This window comes from Typopeltis vanoorti, chromosome 3, assembly GCF_054136105.1.
Source record: "Typopeltis vanoorti isolate ZY-2024b chromosome 3, IOZ_Tvanoo_1.0, whole genome shotgun sequence".
Taxonomy (NCBI): domain Eukaryota; kingdom Metazoa; phylum Arthropoda; class Arachnida; order Uropygi; family Thelyphonidae; genus Typopeltis; species Typopeltis vanoorti.
Genome location: NC_143551.1, coordinates 39,905,733 through 39,926,202, shown reverse-complemented (window position 1 = coordinate 39,926,202; position 20,470 = coordinate 39,905,733). Strand labels below are relative to the sequence as shown.

At 33.3% G+C, this 20,470-nt stretch overlaps 1 protein-coding gene across 1 annotated transcript in view; it reads left to right on the top strand.

The window, feature by feature from the left end:
• The window catches only part of Ttc26 (tetratricopeptide repeat domain 26), a 337,099-nt gene that overhangs the window by 177,344 nt on the left and 139,285 nt on the right, over positions 1 to 20,470 (top strand). The window contains exon 11 of the mRNA XM_090415574.1: positions 4,137 to 4,200. Within this exon, the coding sequence (XP_090271700.1) occupies positions 4,137 to 4,200 (64 nt within the window). The remainder of the gene's footprint in view (positions 1 to 4,136; positions 4,201 to 20,470) is intronic.

Here is a 20,470-nt window from a genome sequence, read left to right as displayed (position 1 = left end):
AGTTCTATTGACAAACCTGGAGAAGATGCTGAAGTATTTACTATGAGCAATGACCTAACAAATCATCTGTCACTCACTAGAATATCAGTTAATCCTTCACCAATACCCTTCTTGATTTTTACTTTACTAGTGCTCCTTCCCCATATACTATAGATGCCATCTCTCCTCTCAACAAGATAGACCATATATACACATTTCCTTTTCTATTGTAAAAAGGAAATGTACACATTTCCTTTTTTAAAAAGACACTGCTAGCATTGTGTCTTTTAGAACTAGTAATGCCAAGAGGGATAACCTCTGCAGTTTCTACTCTTCATTTCCATATCTGAGTATTGTTTTACTCTCTCCTGTTTCAAATGCCTTGGATTGAATCGCTAAGATAATTCTTGCTGGAATTCAATATGCTGATACTCTCTCACACACACATACACACAAATCGACAATTACAAATCTGATTTTGAATAAGCAAAATTTAACAATTTGCATCTTGTGCAAATGACATTTGGTGCCTTCTAGTTGCAACTTTTATATCATCTAAGTTTTTAATATTAATTTTATCCTTTCTTATACTGCATGAAAGTCTCTAATTATTATTATGTTATTAATAAATGTGAGCATTTATATTTATTTTTTCATATATTTCTGGTATATGTTTATTATAGAAATCTTCATTTTCTTATTTTCTTTCTCCAGGCACATGCTCCTCAAATGTTTAACTGCACCCTGTTTATTTTTAAATATATGTCTAATTATCTTTCATTCTATACATACAGTGGATTATTTTTGCTTTAAGTAATGCATGAATCCAGTTTATTACTCTAACTTTTAATTAACTTTTAATTGTCTTTGTTAATCTGGCAAAAATGTATCCAATCAATGTTGTTATCACTATGACGACTGCAATATACACTGTATATTTCTTGGAAAGTTTAAGATCTAAACATTTTAGTATCCTAAAATCCTAAGAAAATTTTTTGTATGATTCAAAGATTTAAAGGCTAATTTAAAGAAAATAAATTATCTGTATTAGAAAAAAGTGCCCAGTAAAGTTGACAGTTGGAAAAAAGTAAGTGATCGCTTAGGAAACAAACATGTATTATTTCCCAATATGCAAATCTACAATTGTCTGTGCATGTGTAAAGTATAAAGAAAACATTTATAAGGAGTAGAATCGTGATTGCAAAATCTGAATTTTATCAACGGTGTTAAAGGATGGCTCTTGTGAAAGAACCATTGAGCAATTTAAATAAACAGAATGATTGAATATCTGAAAAATGGAATGTCTCAAAGACAAGTAGCTACGTTACTAAAATGTGTTCAGAGTACTGTATGTGACATTTGTAAAATATATCGTTCGACTAATAGTGTAAAAAGCATGCCTCAAAGTGGATGTCCATGTGACACCTCATTCAGACAGCACAGAAAACTGACTGAACTTGCGAAGACCATGAAACATTCATCATTCAAACAACTTAATACTGACTGTATGATTGAACTACAGAGTGAAGGTAAGTGACCACACAGTATGGAATTGGTTGAATGGTCAAGGATTTCACTTTTGCAAAGCAAAAAACGAAACCTTTTTTGACAAAGCACACAAAAAAGTGCAATTTTAATGGTATAAGAATCATGTAAATTGGGAATTTGATGACTGGAAAAAAAAGTAATTTTTAGTGATGAATCTTGAATTTGCCTTGCAACCGGTAATAATAATGGTACCTTTGTATGGAGAAGAGTTGGTGAAAAGTTCTTCGATGAGTGCATTAATAACGAGGTTACATTTTCACCCACATTTACTGTTTGGAGTTGCATGACATCACAAGGTGTTGTCATGCAACTGAATAAATCCTATTGTGTTATGTACAGTCAACTCCAAAGTCTATGAAGAAATTTTAGAGCATTTTTTGGTTCCAAAAAATGATTCCAGGATTCCAGTGACTTCATTTTTCAAGATGATAATGAATCTTGTCACTGCATCAAAGGAATCAAGAACTATCAGCGAAACAATGGAAACACTCCAATTAAAACTATGACTTAATCTCGTTGAAAATGTTTGGAATATTGTAAAGTGAAAAATCATCACCAAAACATCGAATTACATCAAGCAATCATGGAAAGCTGGAGTGAAATTATGCCAACTGACTGTCTAAAGCTTATTGAGTCCATGCCACGAAGGATGAAATCCATCATTCTGCTTAAGGAATAATAACAAAATACTGAGTTAGGTGATCTCTTATATAGTTTCATCAAAGAATGATCACATACTTTTTTTCTTCACTGTTTGATTTTCCTAATTTCTGGTTAAAAGTAACTATAAGATATGTTTTGTAATAAATTTTATTTCTTTGTTAATTCTATTTATATTCATAACTGTTCAAATTGAACAAAATTTATGTATATACAATGTTAGTGTTATAGTCATTGATCGAATACTTTTTGCCAGGGGTTTTACTATAAATGGTGTAATAATCATTTATCAGTTCTTTTGAGTTTCTTTTTTGTTTTTTTTTTTTGTGAAAATTGCTGTCTCTGTGTTTTTGTATAATTACAGAAGATAACTACTACAAAAGAACATATCTTATAAAAATGCAGAATTGTAACTATAATATCATGGTATATTATGTTATATGTGTTAAAAGTATCAGAAAAGGGTCTTCCAATTAAGTTACTCAGTTTTTGCATAATACAGTTTTGGAATGTGCAGATATTTTCTAATAAACAGTTTATGCTTCAAACCAGTTTCACATAATTTAAATTATTTATATAGTCATTTATTTTTGTCAATTATACGAGGGTGGTCTGAAAAGTTCTCGGCCTCGACCATAGATGGCAACACCATCGGCAAGATTTTTTTATTCTAAGTTGGTACATCTTCATAAGCATCCATGTGAAATTGCAAGTCATTCTATCAAGTAGTTTGTTTTATACAGCTGTCTGAAGTAAAAGTGTTGTCTGTATCCCTTGAAATGGATAAAATTGAGTATCATGCAGTTATAAAATTCTTTGTAAAAGAAGGTTTAACACCAAAAGAAATTGATTCGAAGTTCATGAAAGTTTATGGGCACTCTTCTCCTTTGTTTTCGACAATTAAGAAATGGGCTACTGAGTTTAAATGGGGCCGTACCAGCCTCGAAGATGATCCACGTGAAGGACGTCCAAAAAATGTAACAACACCAGAAATCATTGATCAAGTGCACAATATGCTATTGGATGATCGGCAAGTCAAAGTGCATGAAACTGCTGGGACTATACGCATTTTCAAAAGAACATGTAGGATATATTTTGCATGAAAAATTGCAAATGAAAAAGCTTTGCACAAGATGGGTGCCAAGCTTGCTCACAGCAGATCAAAAACGCACTCGCATGAAAATATGTGAACAGTGCTCAGAGCATTTTAACAAGAATAAAACTGATTTTGTGCGTCGATTTATTACTATGGATGAGACTTAGATTCGCCATTACACACCAGAATCCACACAACAGTCAAAACAGTGGACAGAAGCTGGTTGTTCAGCACCAAAAAGACAAAGTCGGTTCCATCAGCAGGAAAGGTCATGGCTTCGGTGTTTTGAAATGCTAAAGGCATTTTGTTTATTAATTATCTTGAAAAGGGTAAAACAATAACCGGGGAATATTATTTTGATCTTTTAACCAGACTAGATGAAAAACTACATGAGAAAAGATTTGGTTTGCAGAAAAAAAAAATCACCTTTCATCAGGACAATGCACCTGCTCACAAAGGTGTTTTGGCAATGGGAAAATTAAGGGATCTTAACTATGAATTGTTGGAACATCCACCCCCTATTCCCCAGATTTGGCTCCCTCCGACTTCTGTTTTTTCCCAAAACTAAAACTCTTCCTTGTTGGTCAGCGTTTTTCTTCAAATTAAAAAGTAATTGCAGCTGTAGAGGGGTATTTTGCAGATCTTACTGAGAACCACTACAGGGACAGGATAATGGCCCTGGAGCATTGCTGGAATAAATGTATTAGTCTTAAGGGAGATTATGTTCAAAAATAAAAATAATTTTGAAATTAGAAATTCGTTTTTTCTTTGTTAGGCCGAGAACTTTTCAGACCACCCTCGTATACTATTTTTGTTAGGAAAAATAGCATTCAAGATTAATTTCTACTTGCAGAGAGAGCATCTAAAAATTGCACAGCAGTTTTTTCAGTTAGTTGGAGGTTCTGCAAGTGAATGTGGTAAGTTAATAATCCTATATTTTTTTGATTTAATTTCATGAAATTGATTCCTCTTATGCATGTGTCATTGTTGCAATAAAACAGTTCTGGAATTGGCCATATTTTATTATCTAATGATAAACCAAATATATTTTATACAATAAAGAATTATGTAACATGCTATACTTATAAAAAAAAAAAAGATACTTTTGCATATACATTGTGAATGAAATAATTATTGAATATACTTGCTGTGACAGCTGAACTATAAACATGAATATGTATATTTTTTTGACGTAAATGGATCAAGGCTAAGTTATATTCGGATGTATGCAAATGGTTAGGCGACTGATATTTGCACATCTACTTTCTGTTTCTCCTCACTGAATATCTGAAAGGAACATACAACTTATTCTTTTAACCATGCAGAGATCATGGCTGATCTGACAGATACATAAAAATTGGCCAGTGTATAGCTTGGAGGTCATAACTAGTTGCATGCATATATTACGAATGATATTCCACACTGTTTATGCAGTCAGTTTTGATTTAACACGTGTTATGTAAAGGTGTGTGATATTTGATAGTAAATTGTATCTGTGAAATACCGTGAACTCCGATGTCAGTGGAGTATTGGTTTAGTTGTTGTTTTTTTTCCTTTGTTTCTTTGTCCAATAATTTCTAGATTGTAACTGAAAATAAATAAACCATCATGTATTATATGTGCAGTGTTTTTTTTTATCGCATTTTAGCACATACTAGTAATGAATATATCTTTCAGATACGTGCAATGCTGCAATTTTTTTGACCATGATCTCTGCAGGATTAAAATTAAAAAAACAAAACAAAAATAAATTAATTTTGAAATGCAAATATATATATATATATATATATATATATAAACATTTATTTTCTCTTATTTTTGGAACAAAAACTAAAATAAAATCTTGAATCAAAATATACTTTGATTCAAGATTTTAAAAGCTCTCTGCAGGATAATTTTATTACTTGATATTGATAATGACTTAACAATAAAGAATTATGTAACATGCTAAAAAAAAAGGATACTTTTGCATATACATTGTGAATGAAATAATTATTGAAGATACTTGCAGGAATATGAAAATATCCATAGCTGTTACGAATCTAGATAAAATATCCATAGATAAAACTAAAACAATGGCATTTTGTGGACAAACTCCAGTTAGAAGTAAAATAGTTATTAATAATAAAATAATAGAACAGATAAATATTTTCAGTTATTTTGGATGTAAAAAAATATCCATAGATAAAACTAAAACAATGGCATTTTGCGGACAAACTCCAGTTAGAAGTAAAATAGTTATTAATAATAAAATAATAGAACAGATAAATATTTTCAGTTATTTTGGATGTAAAAATGTCATATGAAGGAGAAAAATACATAAAATTAAAAACTTCAAAATTTTTCAGATTATAGGGGCCTGATAAATAGAACACTCAATCCAAATATGGCACAAATGAAACACGCTTGAAAATATATAATATTTAGCAGTGCGCGCATTATTATATGGCAGTGAAATTTGGGCAATAAACAAACAAAATAAAGAAAGAATAAAAATAAGTGAAATGAAATTTATGAGAAGAACTGCAAAATACACATTATTAGACCAAAAAAAAGGAACAAAGATATTTTAAAAGAACTAAAAACAAAATCAATAGAAGAAAAACTAAACAATTATAAACAGACAAAAAAAAATTAATGAATTTTAAAATGTAAATATATATATATATATATATATATATATATATATATATATATATATATATATTTATTTTCTCTTATTTTTGGAACAAAAACTAAAATAAAATTATAAGCAAATAATAAAATATAAACCAATCGGAAAGAGGAGGCTGGGTAGACCTCAAAAAAGGATATTAGATGGATAATGAGACCGGAATAGACCAATATGGTCTATATCCGTAATTAGCATTATGATGATGACTTAACAATATCTTAAAATTAGAGAAATTATAAACACCTTGCAAATTGAAGTTGTTTTTTAAAGACAAATCTTATTAAACTCAAGAAGTTATAGTAGATTATTAAGTGCAGACATTTGCAGATATCTGTATGTTGCATAGATTTTGAATACAGAGACATTAGTGTTAAATAGTGGCTTTTACCATCTGAGCTACTACGACAAACCTACTTTAGTATTGTTTATTGTTATTATTATTATTGTTTTATTTATCTTGTAACATTATCTCCGCATGATTGCAAAAATCAGAATGTGGTTTAATTGCATGTTTGTATTGATAAATCAAAAATAACTCTAAATATTGACTTTAATCTTCATGTTAATACATATTATGGAGCAAACTGCCTCAATAAAAATATCAGGAGAAACCTTGAAGCAATTTCCAGTAAAGAAGGGTGTCCGACAAGGCTTTGTTTTTTCTCCTATATTGTTTAACCTCTATATTGAAAATATCTTCCAGCAATTAGAAGAATTTAAAGGAGTCAGCATAGGAGGCAGAAATATAAACAACTTAAGATATGCAGACGATACAGTTCTGCTAGCCGAAAATAAAAAAGATCTTCAAAACCTATTAGAAGAGATGCTGAAACTAAATGAAAAATATGGACTTAATTTCAACTTCAAAAAAACCAAAACGATGCTGGTAACAAGAGAAAAAGGGAAAATACCCGATATCAGTAATAAGATCAGAGGAAATACCTTAGATCAAGTAGAGAGTTATATATATTTGGGTCAACTAATTACAGAGAATGGAAAGTGTGATAAGGAAATATTTACCCAGCGTTAGTAAGGTGGGGATGTCACAGTTATAGTCAACTTAAAATCTTTGGGGTCTGTGGCACCCCACCTTACTAACGCAGGGTTAAGAAGAATAGAAATTGCTAGATCAACCTTCATTAGTATGAAAAAACATTCTGACTTCAAGGGATAATTCACACAAAAAAGAAGATTTAGGCTGACCAAATTCTGCATATGGTCAACATATGAAGTGATAGGAACTCTGTTGAAAACATTAAGAAAAGGAAAATCACCTACCTTGGTCACATAGTAAGGCATGAATCCTACAAAAACACTTCTAGAAGGAATGATACAAGGAAAGAGAAGAAGAGGAAGACAAAGAACAGATTGGATGGGAAATATTAAGGACTGGATGTTTTTGTCCTATGAAGAATATAAAAGAGAAGCACAAAAACCATACATGATGGAAGCTCATGGTAGTCAACCTTCTGGAAGGAGATGATATCTGACAAGACAATACATATTATGTTAAAAATAAATATTTTGTTCTGAAAATACCTTTACATAATATATATATGTAAAAGTATTTTACATATATCTCAGTTCATATAGCTCAGTTGATATAGGCAAACCCCCTTTGGTTGGAAAGACCTGAGTTCAAATCTGTCTACAATGCAAAGAACCTTTATCAGAACTTTCCAATTTAAGGTGCATTAGCTGATCTCATGTGGAAGTGGCAGGGTTTGTTCTCTTGGAAACTTGAGTTTTTGGTCCTCCAGAACATGCAAACCAGAAGAATACACACAATTTACAGCATAGTAGACAATGCAGACCATTGTCCGCTATGGACTATGCTGTGATAGACCATTGGGCATAACATGAAAGGGAAAATGAGATGTGATACAGGGCGGCCCATAAGTCATGAAGGAGTTTAAATATATAACTTTTTTATTCGTTAATTATTTTTAGTGTCTTTTTTTTTTTTTTTTTTTTTTTGTTGTAATGAAATATAGAACCTGGAGATTTTTTTTTTTTCTTAGTTATGAAAAACCACTTATTTTAAACCCATTGACTTATTGGCTGTCCTGTATGTATATATATATATATATATATATATATATATGAGATAGAACTTAATAAAGAACTCAATTTACTCAGGTCTACTTTTCAACTAAATGGTTATTCTCTCAAAAAACTACCAATAAATTCCTCTTAAATCCTCCCGGTCGCCATAATGAATATTATGTATAATATTTCTATACCATACATAAGCTCTGTCTCACCTAAATTAGCCAAGGTTCTTAGGAAATACAATATAAGAACTTTATTTTTACTCCTCTTCCAAAATTCCACTCCCTAGTGAGCCATCCCAACTAGACATCATAATCTTAAATATCCTGGTGTTTACCAGATCTGGTGCAACTGTGACATTCCTTACTTTGGCCAAACAGAGAAGTCTATCGAGCTACGTATTGAGGAGTACAAGAGAGACATCACTTACAAGAGAATGTGAGCCATTGCTTTGTCTAGTCATGTTCTTTTCTCGGCTAATTCTAATGAAGAAAACCCTAGCCATTCAGTCCTATGGGACAAAATCTAGTAACATTTTCCGTTACCATGATGAACTGGAAAGGAAGATAATAGAATCAAAGGAAATCATTCTGAACTCCCCACATCTCAACAACAACCTGAGCTACAACCTTTCAGACTGTCACTGTGCTGCAGTCAAATACTGGCGTTCACGAGATGCTATACGCATGCATACACCCAACAATAAAGCCATCAAGGGAACAGTTTTAAATGAGCAGACTTCAACGTTGAAATATATGTACACTAACTTTCCGTGTTGTTTACAGTTATTTCCTCTATGTTGTTTACTGGTTATTTTAATGTGCACCTGACGAAGGCTGAAACTAGTTGTGTAGAACTAATAAACTTTGTTTTCGTTTCTCTCGGTTTTAGTCATTCAATCTTTTTATAAAAATATATATATATATATATATATATACATATACAGGATGATTGAAATTAAAGTATCCTTGTTTAAGACATTGTGGAGTGCTATCTAGTGAACCAGATGCTGCAAAACTCTGCAGGAATATATTGTGCATCATACGGAAGCAATATCTGAGAGGAAAAAAAAAAATGTAGTTTCAGATTTCACCCCCAGGGGTGTTGTAAACACCAAGTGCATGGAATTTTCATATTATGCAACTAGGCAGGTGCCAGGAGGGTTTAGAAAGATAGACACTGGTAGATATTTCCCTTCATTCTGGTTGTTATTTCCCTTATGGATATTTCCCTTCATCCTATATGTTAATACCATCCACTGTGATGGCACTAACCTTGCCCCCAACGTTCTTTGCTTGTGAAGTTGTGCTACCTAAATAATTGATGCTGTTGCTGCACTCCAAGAATTTTGTCACCTGAACATATGTTGTCCATGTACTCAATACGAGGTCCACTATATTCATGTGCTCTGCAACAAATGATTAGTTGTTTTGGAGTGTATCAAGACACATGGATGTGCCTTACACAACTGTCTGGCAAATTCTAGGGAAGATTCTGCATTTCTACCCATTCAAGATAATCCTAACACAGGAGTTGAGCTCACAGGATATTGAAAGTTGACTGACATTAGCTTTAACATTCCTTTCTCAAGGGCAGTCGGATACTGCATGGCTGTGGATGATTTTGTGGGGAGATTAGGCTCACTTTTACCTGAATGGAACTGTGAATGCCCACAATTGCTGGGTATGGGCTGGGCTACACAAAACCCACATGCAATCCAACAAATTACTTTTCATTCATGCAAAGTTACTGTCTAGTGTGGGCTTACAGCTTCATTTATCATTGGCCCATTCTTCTTTGAGGAAATTCTCCAGTCGGGTCGTGTGACCTGCTCAGTTACTGCTGAAAGGTATCACAATATGATAAACAATTTTGTTGTGCCACAGCTAAGCAGTACCTGTGCATGAATTCAGTCATTTTCATGCAGGATGGGGTCCCTCCACATATCAGTCAATATGTATAGGAGGTTCTTTGAGAACATTTCATGGAAGCCAGAGTAATCAGCTATATGTTTCCCACTGCATCGCTGTCACCTGATTTTGACTCCCTGTGACGTCCAGCTCTGAGAATTTCTCAAAGGCAGATTTATCTGGATCATCCTGATAACTTGCCAGTGCCGAAAGAAGCATAATGCACTATGTGCGCAATATCAGTCCCGACCAGCTGCCATTAAACACATTGTGCAAAAGGATGCAGTTTGTGGCATACTGGGGAGGGTAGTGCATTGAAATCGTAATCTCTGAATTATTTATGCTTGTGTTGTTTTTCTCCTTCTTACACACATGGAAAAATTACTACATCTACATTCAGTACATCGTACAGTGTCCCTGGTGGTGGATTTTGTAACTACTCCCCACTTCCCCTCAGATATTGCTTCAGCATGACACACAATGTATTCCCAAAGATTCACAGCATTTGGATTACTGTGTGCTGCTACGCAAGGCCTTAAACAGAGATACTTTAATTTTGATCACCCCTATATATATATACACACACACACACACACAGTGGTGCACTCAGAATTTAATCTTTGGGGGGGGGGGGTCTGAGTTGAGTAGACGATTTGAGAATACACACTATGCATCGCACATGACCTATGACTGAGCATCTGCAATGATTGCCAATAAACGATACCTGTGATCTCCTCTGGCCTGGCTCGGACAAATGAAGTAGTGCTTGGTCTGGCCGAGCACTACATCATTCGCCTTGTGTTCACAGTGGCTGTGATTCCCGAGAACTATAGGGTATTCTCATCTTATGTGACCGCTAATTCATAAGTAGTATAGAAATAGAAGACACGACACAACATAAATTTAAAAAAAATGAATTTTAATTAGGAAAAGATTTTTGGAAAATTTTCTAATGTTTTTTCTTTTTTTTTTTTTTCTTTGGGGGTGCCAGGGCCCCCTTGGCCCCTCCTCTGGGTGTGCCACTGTATATATACACACAGGAGGTTGTGCTGAAAAGTTGTGATAGTCACCATGAAGGAATTGAGGTAGAACCGTATAACTTACACATTATTCTATATATTTCCCACGAAGTGTTATACACTTGTTACAACACTGCATCATTTGCTATCCTCAGAAAAAAGTGTTTCCCTCGTTGCACAAATCAGTCTTCAGCTGCAGATATGACTTCATCATCTATGGTAAATTTTGTTCCTTTCAAGTGTTTCTTTAAATTTGGGAATAGGAAATAGTCAGATGGAGCAGGTCTGGTGAATAGGGTGGGTGGGTGGGGAGGGGAGGAGCAGACATTGAAAGCCTAAGTTATGTATTGTCTGTTGGATTTCATGAACGGGTGCATTGTCCTGCAAAAGCATCACACCTCTGCTCAATTTCCCAAGGTGTTTTTCCTTCATTTCCTTCAGAGTTGTTGAATAAACTGCTGCTGTAACAGTTTCACCTTTTTTGAGGTACTTAGTAAGGATTACATGATTCATATCCCAAAAGACAATGGCAAGAACCTTCCTTGCTGATTTTTGGGTTTGGAATTCTTTGGCCATGGAGAACCTTTGTGTCTCCACTCCATTGACTGTTGTTTGGTCTCTGAGTCATAGTGATTTAGTCGTGCTTCATCAGCAGTCACAATATGAGCCAAAAAATTTGCACCTGATTTCTCAAAATGACCAACAAAATCCTTTGAGATGACATCATACGTTCTCTCTTTTGTTCAGCATTCAAACATTTGGGATCCACTTTGTTGAGAGCTTCTGCACATTCGGATGTTGGTGGTTAATGACCCCCAAAAACATTACCTTTGCAATGTTTTTGGCTGGTATCATCAAGGATCATGGCATGCACTGCATTGATGTTTTCAGATGTGATCGCTGTGGAAGATCTTCCTGACCTGGGGGCATCTGTTGTCTCAGGATGCTCAGTTTTAAACTTGGCCACCCATCTGTAAACTTTTGGATATGCACACAAAGGATATCACACACAAAGTTGGGTGAATCTCAGTTACAGACTTTTCTTCCTGCATAAAAAACTTGTTGATGCCTGCACCTCTGTGTCTTCGAATTTCTTCAAATCCTCTGACATATCTTCTTATATATCCTAAAAGAAAAAGAACAAATTATTACCATTTGATTAAACATGGGGGTTAAAGGGTTTTAAGATATGTTCTTTCTTGTGGTTATATCAGTTGCTTTAATATCATTTTTGTTCTAGGTGTTTATCAGAACTTTTTAGCTACCCCCCCCTCTCATATGCATATCATCATCAACATTTCTTCAGTCCGCTGTTGGATGAATGCCTCTTTATGCTTCTTTCATTTGAGCTGGTCTTGTGCATCTGTCCACCATATGTCCATAGCATCTTGTTATCTCATCATTATCTTACCACTGGTCAACCTGGTTTCCAATAACCAGTTCTTGGTGTCCGTTTGTTGTCAGACATTCTCATTACATGTCCTTCCCAGTGTCTTTGTTGCCTTTTATTACTAAGGCAACGTCCATTACCTTTGTTTGCTTCCTTATCCAAGTATTTTTCTTTTTATCTAATCAGATTATTCCCAAAATGGTTATTTCCATGTTTCTTTGTGTTGTTTTCAATTTCTCTAGGTGTTTTTTTAGTGAGACTCCAGGTTTCACTTCCAAAGGTCATTGTTAGGAATACACACCGATTGTAGATCTTTCTTTTTAGGCAGTTTGTAAATTGCTTTTTAAATATCTGTCTATAATGGTACAAACTTTCTGTCCTGCTGTTATTCTAGCTGAAATTTCATTATCAAATTTATGGTTGTTTGTAATGATTTGTCCTGGATATTTGTGTAAATTCACTGTATCAATCTGTCTTTGATTTATTTCAATTTGTTTTCATTCTAAAATACTTCCACTATACATTATTTTTAATTTCTCCATATTTATTTGCAGGCCTATATCTAGATTTTAATTTAGATATAGTTTAATTTGATAATCACGCTTTCCATTTTTTTGGTCATGTTGCTATTAGAATGACATCATCAGCAAATCTTAGATTGTGTAAGTATTCTCCCATCAATATTGAGTCCTCTTTTCTCCCAGTTCTGTTTTCTCATAGCATATTCAACATTATTCTATCTCACCAAAATAATTTTCGTAAGATAGAGTCTCCCTGTCTGATTCCTCTTTATTTTTATTTCTCTTTCTTTTCCATTTAAATTTATTACTGATGATTACTCATATATATATATATATATATATATATATATATAATATATATATATATATATATATATATATATATATATATATGAGTTAATATATATATGAGTAATCATCAGTAATGTCATTGAATATCATCTTTTCCTATATGTTTTAAAGCTTCAAGCATTCTATTGAGTTTTGAAGACTTTTTCATAATCTATGAAAGCCAAAGGAATTGGTATATTATATTATCTTGTTTTTTCCATTACTTGATTTAAGGTTTGTAGATGATCTAAAGTTGAGAAGGATTTCTGAAACCTGCCTGTTCTTTTGATTGATGAAAATTTAGTATACACCCAGTTCTCCATTTACATGGTAGATTGGTTCCAAAAAAAAATTGTGGAAATGAAAACCATGTAAAAAAGAATGCAGTGCATATGAAAAAATAGAAGAATGGTTCCAGATGCAAAAACCCAATGTGAACAATAAGTTATTTTCAAAGAAAACATATATACATATATGCATCCTTTAAAGAAATTAGTGTGTCACTAATAAACAGAAATTCAAAAAGGTATAAATACACCCTCGTATATGGTTATTAGTTAAATATTAGTTATTAGTTACATTTTATTCACTGTCATTTTCTGACAGTAACTGCATTCTTTTGTGAGACTGGAATTAAATCAATTCCATCACTTGAAACACTTTGGTTGTCCTGTTCATACCACAATGGCAAAACGTTTTCTTCAGTAAAAGGAACTAAATTAGCACTAATTTCTAATAATTTAAAGGTTGAATTTTTTTTTTTTTACTACAAATTCTGTAATTAATCGTTGAAATCCTGTTTTGACTAGATCTTTGTATAATTCTTCATATCGCATCATACATGACTTCAGTTCACGTTTAAACTGTTCAGCTTGTTCAGTATTTGAATCGTGTAAGAAAATGACTTTACAATTTTACTAGCCATTTGAAGCCCTTCTTTAATTAATCCTGCAGTGAGTAGGATCTCTTCATCATGATCATCATCGCTACTTTTTCTTTTTCATCGAGATTCTCAAGGACAGTTTCTATTATTTCGTCATCGCTAACAGCCTTCTCAACCATCAATTCTTCAATATCTGTAGACGAAAAATCATCAAATCCTTCTCTGCCAACTGCATGTGGTAATCTGATAATATCGGGATATTCAGTTGTATGCAAAGGTATAGGATTTTACTTTGTCACACATCCTGGCCAAGTAGCTTTCCAGCATGCATTTAAAGTTGATGGTTTTAATTCTGATAATGCCATCTTAGCAAGTTTGATGTGATCCAGAATAATAATAATAGATTGTTTATTTTGCCATCTATCATTTTTGTAAACAGCTTATGAAGGATATATAATAAATTTAGTTTAATCCTTTATCCAATTGTGAGCAAACAAAGTTTGCGTCTGAAAACATTATACATATCCGCAAGGAGATGTGTTTTGCATTATGGGAGATACTGAGATAGGAGTGATGTTAGCTTGGTCCACTTTTGCTATGAGTTGCCGATGTTGTACTACCTTACCCCAGTCCTGAAGATATTTTCAGGCAGGAACTTTGTTTGCTCACACTTGGATAAAGGATTAAATTAAATTTATTATAGTCTAACCAAGTGAAAAATAAACTTTCAACAGCTTATGAAGGACTGGTAGAAGGGTTATAGGTCTATAATTTCTTATATTAGTTTTATCACCTTTCTTATATAGAAGGATAATTTTTCCAGTATTCTGGAATAGGAAGAACCCAACTTTTTTAGGGATTCTTTCGGTTCTTAAATACTTAGTATACAATTCTGCTAGTTTTATGTGCAAGAGATCTCCATTTTTTAACATTTCTATTAGTCAGTATTCCATCAAGTCCAGGTGCATTTCCATTTTTCATCTGTTTATCTGTTTGTGTGTTTTATCCCCCTACCCCAATCATCTTTGTGGTCAAAGATGATGAAGTAAAACACCCATAATCTTTGACCATATATTCATTTTTGGTTTTCAGTATCTTTTTCTCTATTGTTCTCTATTACTTTCCCTTTATTTGTATATAATTCTTGATAAAATTTAGCTGTAATCTCCAACATGGTTGTTCTGTTTGTAATCAGCATTCCATTTTCATCTTTTACACCTGTCATATAAAGGTTACCTGCATTAACAAGAGGTTTTCTTGTTTTCTTTATACTGTTGTTGTTTTTTATTACTGTTCTTATAATTTTTGTATCGAAATGTCTTATATCCTCTCTTATCTTTTTCCCTGATTGTTTTGCAAAGTTCAGTATATTCTATGTTTCTTACACCATGTACATCTTGTTTCATGTTTCTCTTTTTTCTGTTAGGCCTTTAGTTTCCTTTTTTTTTTTTAATTTGTCTATTTTTGCTCTTTTTGAATCCTCAGATAAATTTTTAGCATTCTTTATTATCACACTAATCTATGATCTTTGCTTAATCTTACTTTGTTTATAATATTTATGTCTTTTACCATATATGGTTTATCTGTTAATATATAATCAGATTCATTCTTGTTATTTCCATTTGAGTGTCTCCAAGTCCATTTGTTTTGACGTTTCTTTTTGAAAAAAGTGTTATTTTTAGATTTCTTTCTGCTGCAAATTCAGTAACATTTCTCTCCTTTCATTTGTGGTGCCAATACCATTAATTCCCATAGAACTTCATTTGGATTTTTCTTTTTTCCTACTTTTGCATTGAAATCTCCCATCAAAATATTAAAATAATTTTACCATTTTCTAAAGGATGATGGTTATAAGCAAGTTCTACTTCTTCATCCATGTAGGTAGATAAACTTGCAATATTCTTAGGGTATATCTTCTAGTTAGTCTTATTGTAATTTGGCAGATTCTTTCTGATATAAATTTTACATCTAAGTTATTTTTTATTTTATTTTTAATCAAAAAACCAACACCATGTTTGCTTTCCTCTTGTTTTTCACTTGTTATTAGCAAATGCTCATTGTTTAGATCTTGGATTGTATTTCCTTTATGTCTATGTTCACTTATTCCAATTATATTCCATTTAATACCTTCCAGCTCCAGGTTTATTAATATGTTTAGTCATTATGTATAGAATTCTTGCTGGTTGTTTCTTCTAATTTAATGATTTATCCATTTTTAAAACTTGGTCATGTTTATTTTCATCTGAGACAGTATTCCTTTGTAGGTTTGGAACTGTTTCTTCATATTTCTGGCCAAAATCAGTCTTATTCATGATTATATTACTATGTCCATTATGACTTCTCTTTATAAGAAAAGAAAGAAAGAAAGAAAGGAGGTTTTTGTTCTAATATTCCACATTGACCAGTTGGATTGGGAGATGCATTTTATAGCTTTCTGCCAGCCATATAGTAGACAGTGGTGTAGGGGGGGCAGTCCCCCCTACTCCACAATTTTATGTTTCGAGGATTCTTTTATTTATGTTAACTTAGTAATTTTTATTACTTAATTAATAATTCCTTTTTAACAACTTACAACTAAAATAAATAAAATATAAATATAACAAAACTGTTACATTTTCCTATCATACTATAATTCAAATTCTTAAAAATAAAACAATAAAGCGCATGGCATGGTGACTGAGAACTATTCAGGATAACTTTATAGAAATTTTGGGAGAAAAAGTAAGAAGTAAAGTTACCGAGCAAGTAAAAGAAGCCAAACGTTCTATGATATTCGACAGCACCCCTGATATTTCTCATAAGGATCAAACTATCCAAGTTTTACGCTACCTTATGATCGATGAGTCCGTGCGGTCAGCCTAGTGGCTATGCGCTTCGCAACTATATACCTGGGGAAGGAGTATCCTGGGTTCGATTCCCATTGACGACGCGAGGAGCTTAAGGATCTTCCTCAGCCATAGCCAAGTTAGCAGGTCTTGGGACAGCAAGGTTTTTACTCCAGTTTATCTGGGGTTTTTCATCCCACAAGCAGGCAAACTGGCCCCGTGAGCACACAGGCTACAGTCATAGGATATAGTACAGCAAGGAAGGCAATAGGAAACCACCTTGCTCATAATGATTTCCCTAGATGGTGGCATATATAGCTACCCCCAAACAGCCGTAGGGCTAAATACTATCAATCAATCAATGATTGATGGAAATAAAGTGATGGTTGTGGAATCATTTGTTGATTTCATTGAAACAAAAGGTAAAACCACTGAGAATATTTCTACTATGATTTTGCAAAAATTAGAAAACAATGGAATTGATATTCAGAATTGTAGAGGACAAGCATATGATAATACTGCTGTGATGGCTGGTCAACATATGCCGTTCAGAGATGCATCAAGGAAATTAATGGAAAAGCAGAATTTGTCGCATGTACAAATCACTCACTGAGTTTGGTGGGTGTACATGCAGCTTCAGTTGCTGTGAATTCTGTTATTACCTTTTTTGGAACTGTAAAGTGTTTGTTCACATTTTTTTCTTCTTCAACCCATCGCTTGGATATTCTGACTTCAGTCACTGGTCAAAGTGTCAAATGTGTAGTAGAAATTCAGTGGAGTGCACTGGGAGATGCTGTGAGTGTTGTAAAAAAAATACTCCAAATCTTGAGTGCTGTAGAACATTTAACTGGTGAAGAAGAAAATAGTTACCAGGTCAGATGCTGTCGTGCTGCTTATTGCATTACAATCGTTTTCTTTCCTGGGCTTTCTTGGCCTGTGGGAATTCATCCTAGAAATTAATGACACACAAGTCTTCCTCCAAACCAAAGGATCAAATATACAACAATGTGACCTAAACCTCATCATCATCATCATCAAATTCCTGCCATGTACCCTCAAGGGGTGTACAGGATATGACAGTACTACATGAAAAAATTACATCATTACTAACTTCCTATCTACAATTTTCCTCCAAATCAGTCTGTTACTTGTCAAGACTCCAACATCATCAGATCTTATATTTCTATCGTCTAAGGCACTTTGTACCGTATCAATCCACCTATATCTTGGTCTTCCTCTGGGTCGTTTTCCTGCCAACCTGGCAGAGAACACTTGTTTTGCTAATCTTTCCTCTCCCATTCTATTTAAGTGACCATACCATCTGAGATTAGCTCTGCTAACGCATTCCTGGATGCTGACAATGTCAAGTTCTTTCCTAATATCCTCATTTTTAATATGATATTGCCATTGATGCCATCTGTTCACGCCTCTAATCTTTCTCAGGACTCTCATATCTGCGGTCTCTAGTCTTTGGTCAAGTGTTTTACTTCTGACCCAGCTCTCAGATCCATAATTTTAACTGAAAATAGGGATGAATTAGTTAACAATTCAGTAGCTTACGCCAAAAAATTTGTGATGATCTGGGGATAGTCATGGATCGTCGGTGTAGAAAGAAGAAACATGGCAGGTGAAGAATCACAAGATGCTGAATTGTCATACGAAACTGAGTTGAGGAGAGAAATGTTTTTTCCCCCGCTGGACAGAGTGATCCAAGAAGTCACCATGTCATTTCAACAGCTTCATGTTCTTGCGGAAAAATACGTCTTCCTTACTCCATCGAATCTTTTGAATGATAAATACAAATGTCAACTAAATAATGATCACGATGATATTAATAAGGAAGAGTTCCTCGTTGAGAGAAAAAGACTTCAGAGTTTTATTCTGTTTGCTGCTATGCAAGACGAAACAGAGACATGGAAGGACAGCCCCCTTGAACTTTTGTGGTTTATTCTAAAATGCAGTCTCGAGAACTCAGTTCCAAATATTGTAATACTACTGCGAATTTTCCTCACAATTTCTGTAAATGTTGTTAGTTGGGAGAGAAATATTTCTAAATTAAAATTGATTAAGAATTATCTAAAATCTACAATGAGTACCTTTTTCAGAAATCTTGCCATACTGTCTATAGAAGCAACTGAGTGATGAAATAGACTTCGACAATGTCATCGATTTTGCTAACAGAAAAGCAAGAATGCTAGAATTAAAGTTTAAAAATAAACATAGTGTTTTTATTTATTTCCCTATACGATGTTTTGACTTTTTGTAGTATTTTTGGTGTGTATTGAGAGGGGAAGCAAACTCAGGGACCATCCCGAGCGGCAAAAGATCTAGCTATGCCACTGATAGGAGAATAATAGGAAATGGAAGGAGGCCAGGGGGGGTGATAAATCAGAGACCCTTAGCCCTTGAGTCACTCTAATAGCATAGGATCTGAAGATTTAGAGAAGTTAGTAAAGTAACAAGATGAAACGATAAAGAGCTATCCCCTTAACTTAACAAGATGAAATTTGATATTTTTATCTACTTTTGTCTGAAGTAGATAGGTCATCATGATCAACATTTTTTGGTGTATACACACTAGAAGTATAACAGATATTATGTCTAGTACAGTGAATAGTTCATGGATAGTTTATAAACTTTCTTCCAGACTGATCTGTTATTCAGGTGTCTGATTTGATCAGCTCTTATATTTCAATCCTCTAAATAAGTGTTTCCCAAAAACTTTCAGTACCAGCATATCTCTTTTAAAATATTTGTAGCACTGGTTTCTTCCTTCTCAGGCAAAGGAAAATTTTGGAGAAGTTATAATAATATTTCATTCAAACATGAATAATTATAAAAGTATTAATAATTATTCATTCACAGTATTATTAAAGTTTTTTTTAAATTATTAAATACATTTTGAGTTATATGAATCTAAAACAAAAATTATGAAATTTAAATTCTCACTAATAAAAAAAAAAAAAATGAACTGAATGAAGTTTGGGAAAATTTGGTTTGCTGAAATCCAGGTCAAACTATTTTAATTTAAACTTTGTAAACAGTTTGAACTGCAATCATGCCATCGACCATATATGGTCTGAACAGAGGCCAGTTGATATATGGCAAGAGATACATTTATTTTAAAACTTCATTTAGATTTTTTACTTATTGAAAAATTAATTATAGAATACACCTTCCCTTATCTGCAACAATATGGCAACAAAATTATAAAGTAAAAAAAAAAAAAGTAATCAAAATAAAAAAAAAAGGCTCATACCCCCTAATGACCTTTTTGCGTACCCTTGGGGGGAGGGGCACACACACACACACACACACACACCACACTTTGAAAAAACACTGCTCTAAAGCTCTGATGTTTACTGCATCAGCCCATTTATAGGGTAAGACTGATATATAAGTTGGCCTTTTTGCTTCTTTTTCTGATGTTACATCTCCCATTCTGTTTAAGTTACTATAGCATCTTAGTTTAGTTAGCTCTTACACAATTTTGAGTAATAACAGTGTCAAATTCTTTTCTGATATCTTTGGAAGGTTCTGTCATTAATGTTATCTTTTTACTTCTCCAGATTTTCTCAGAACT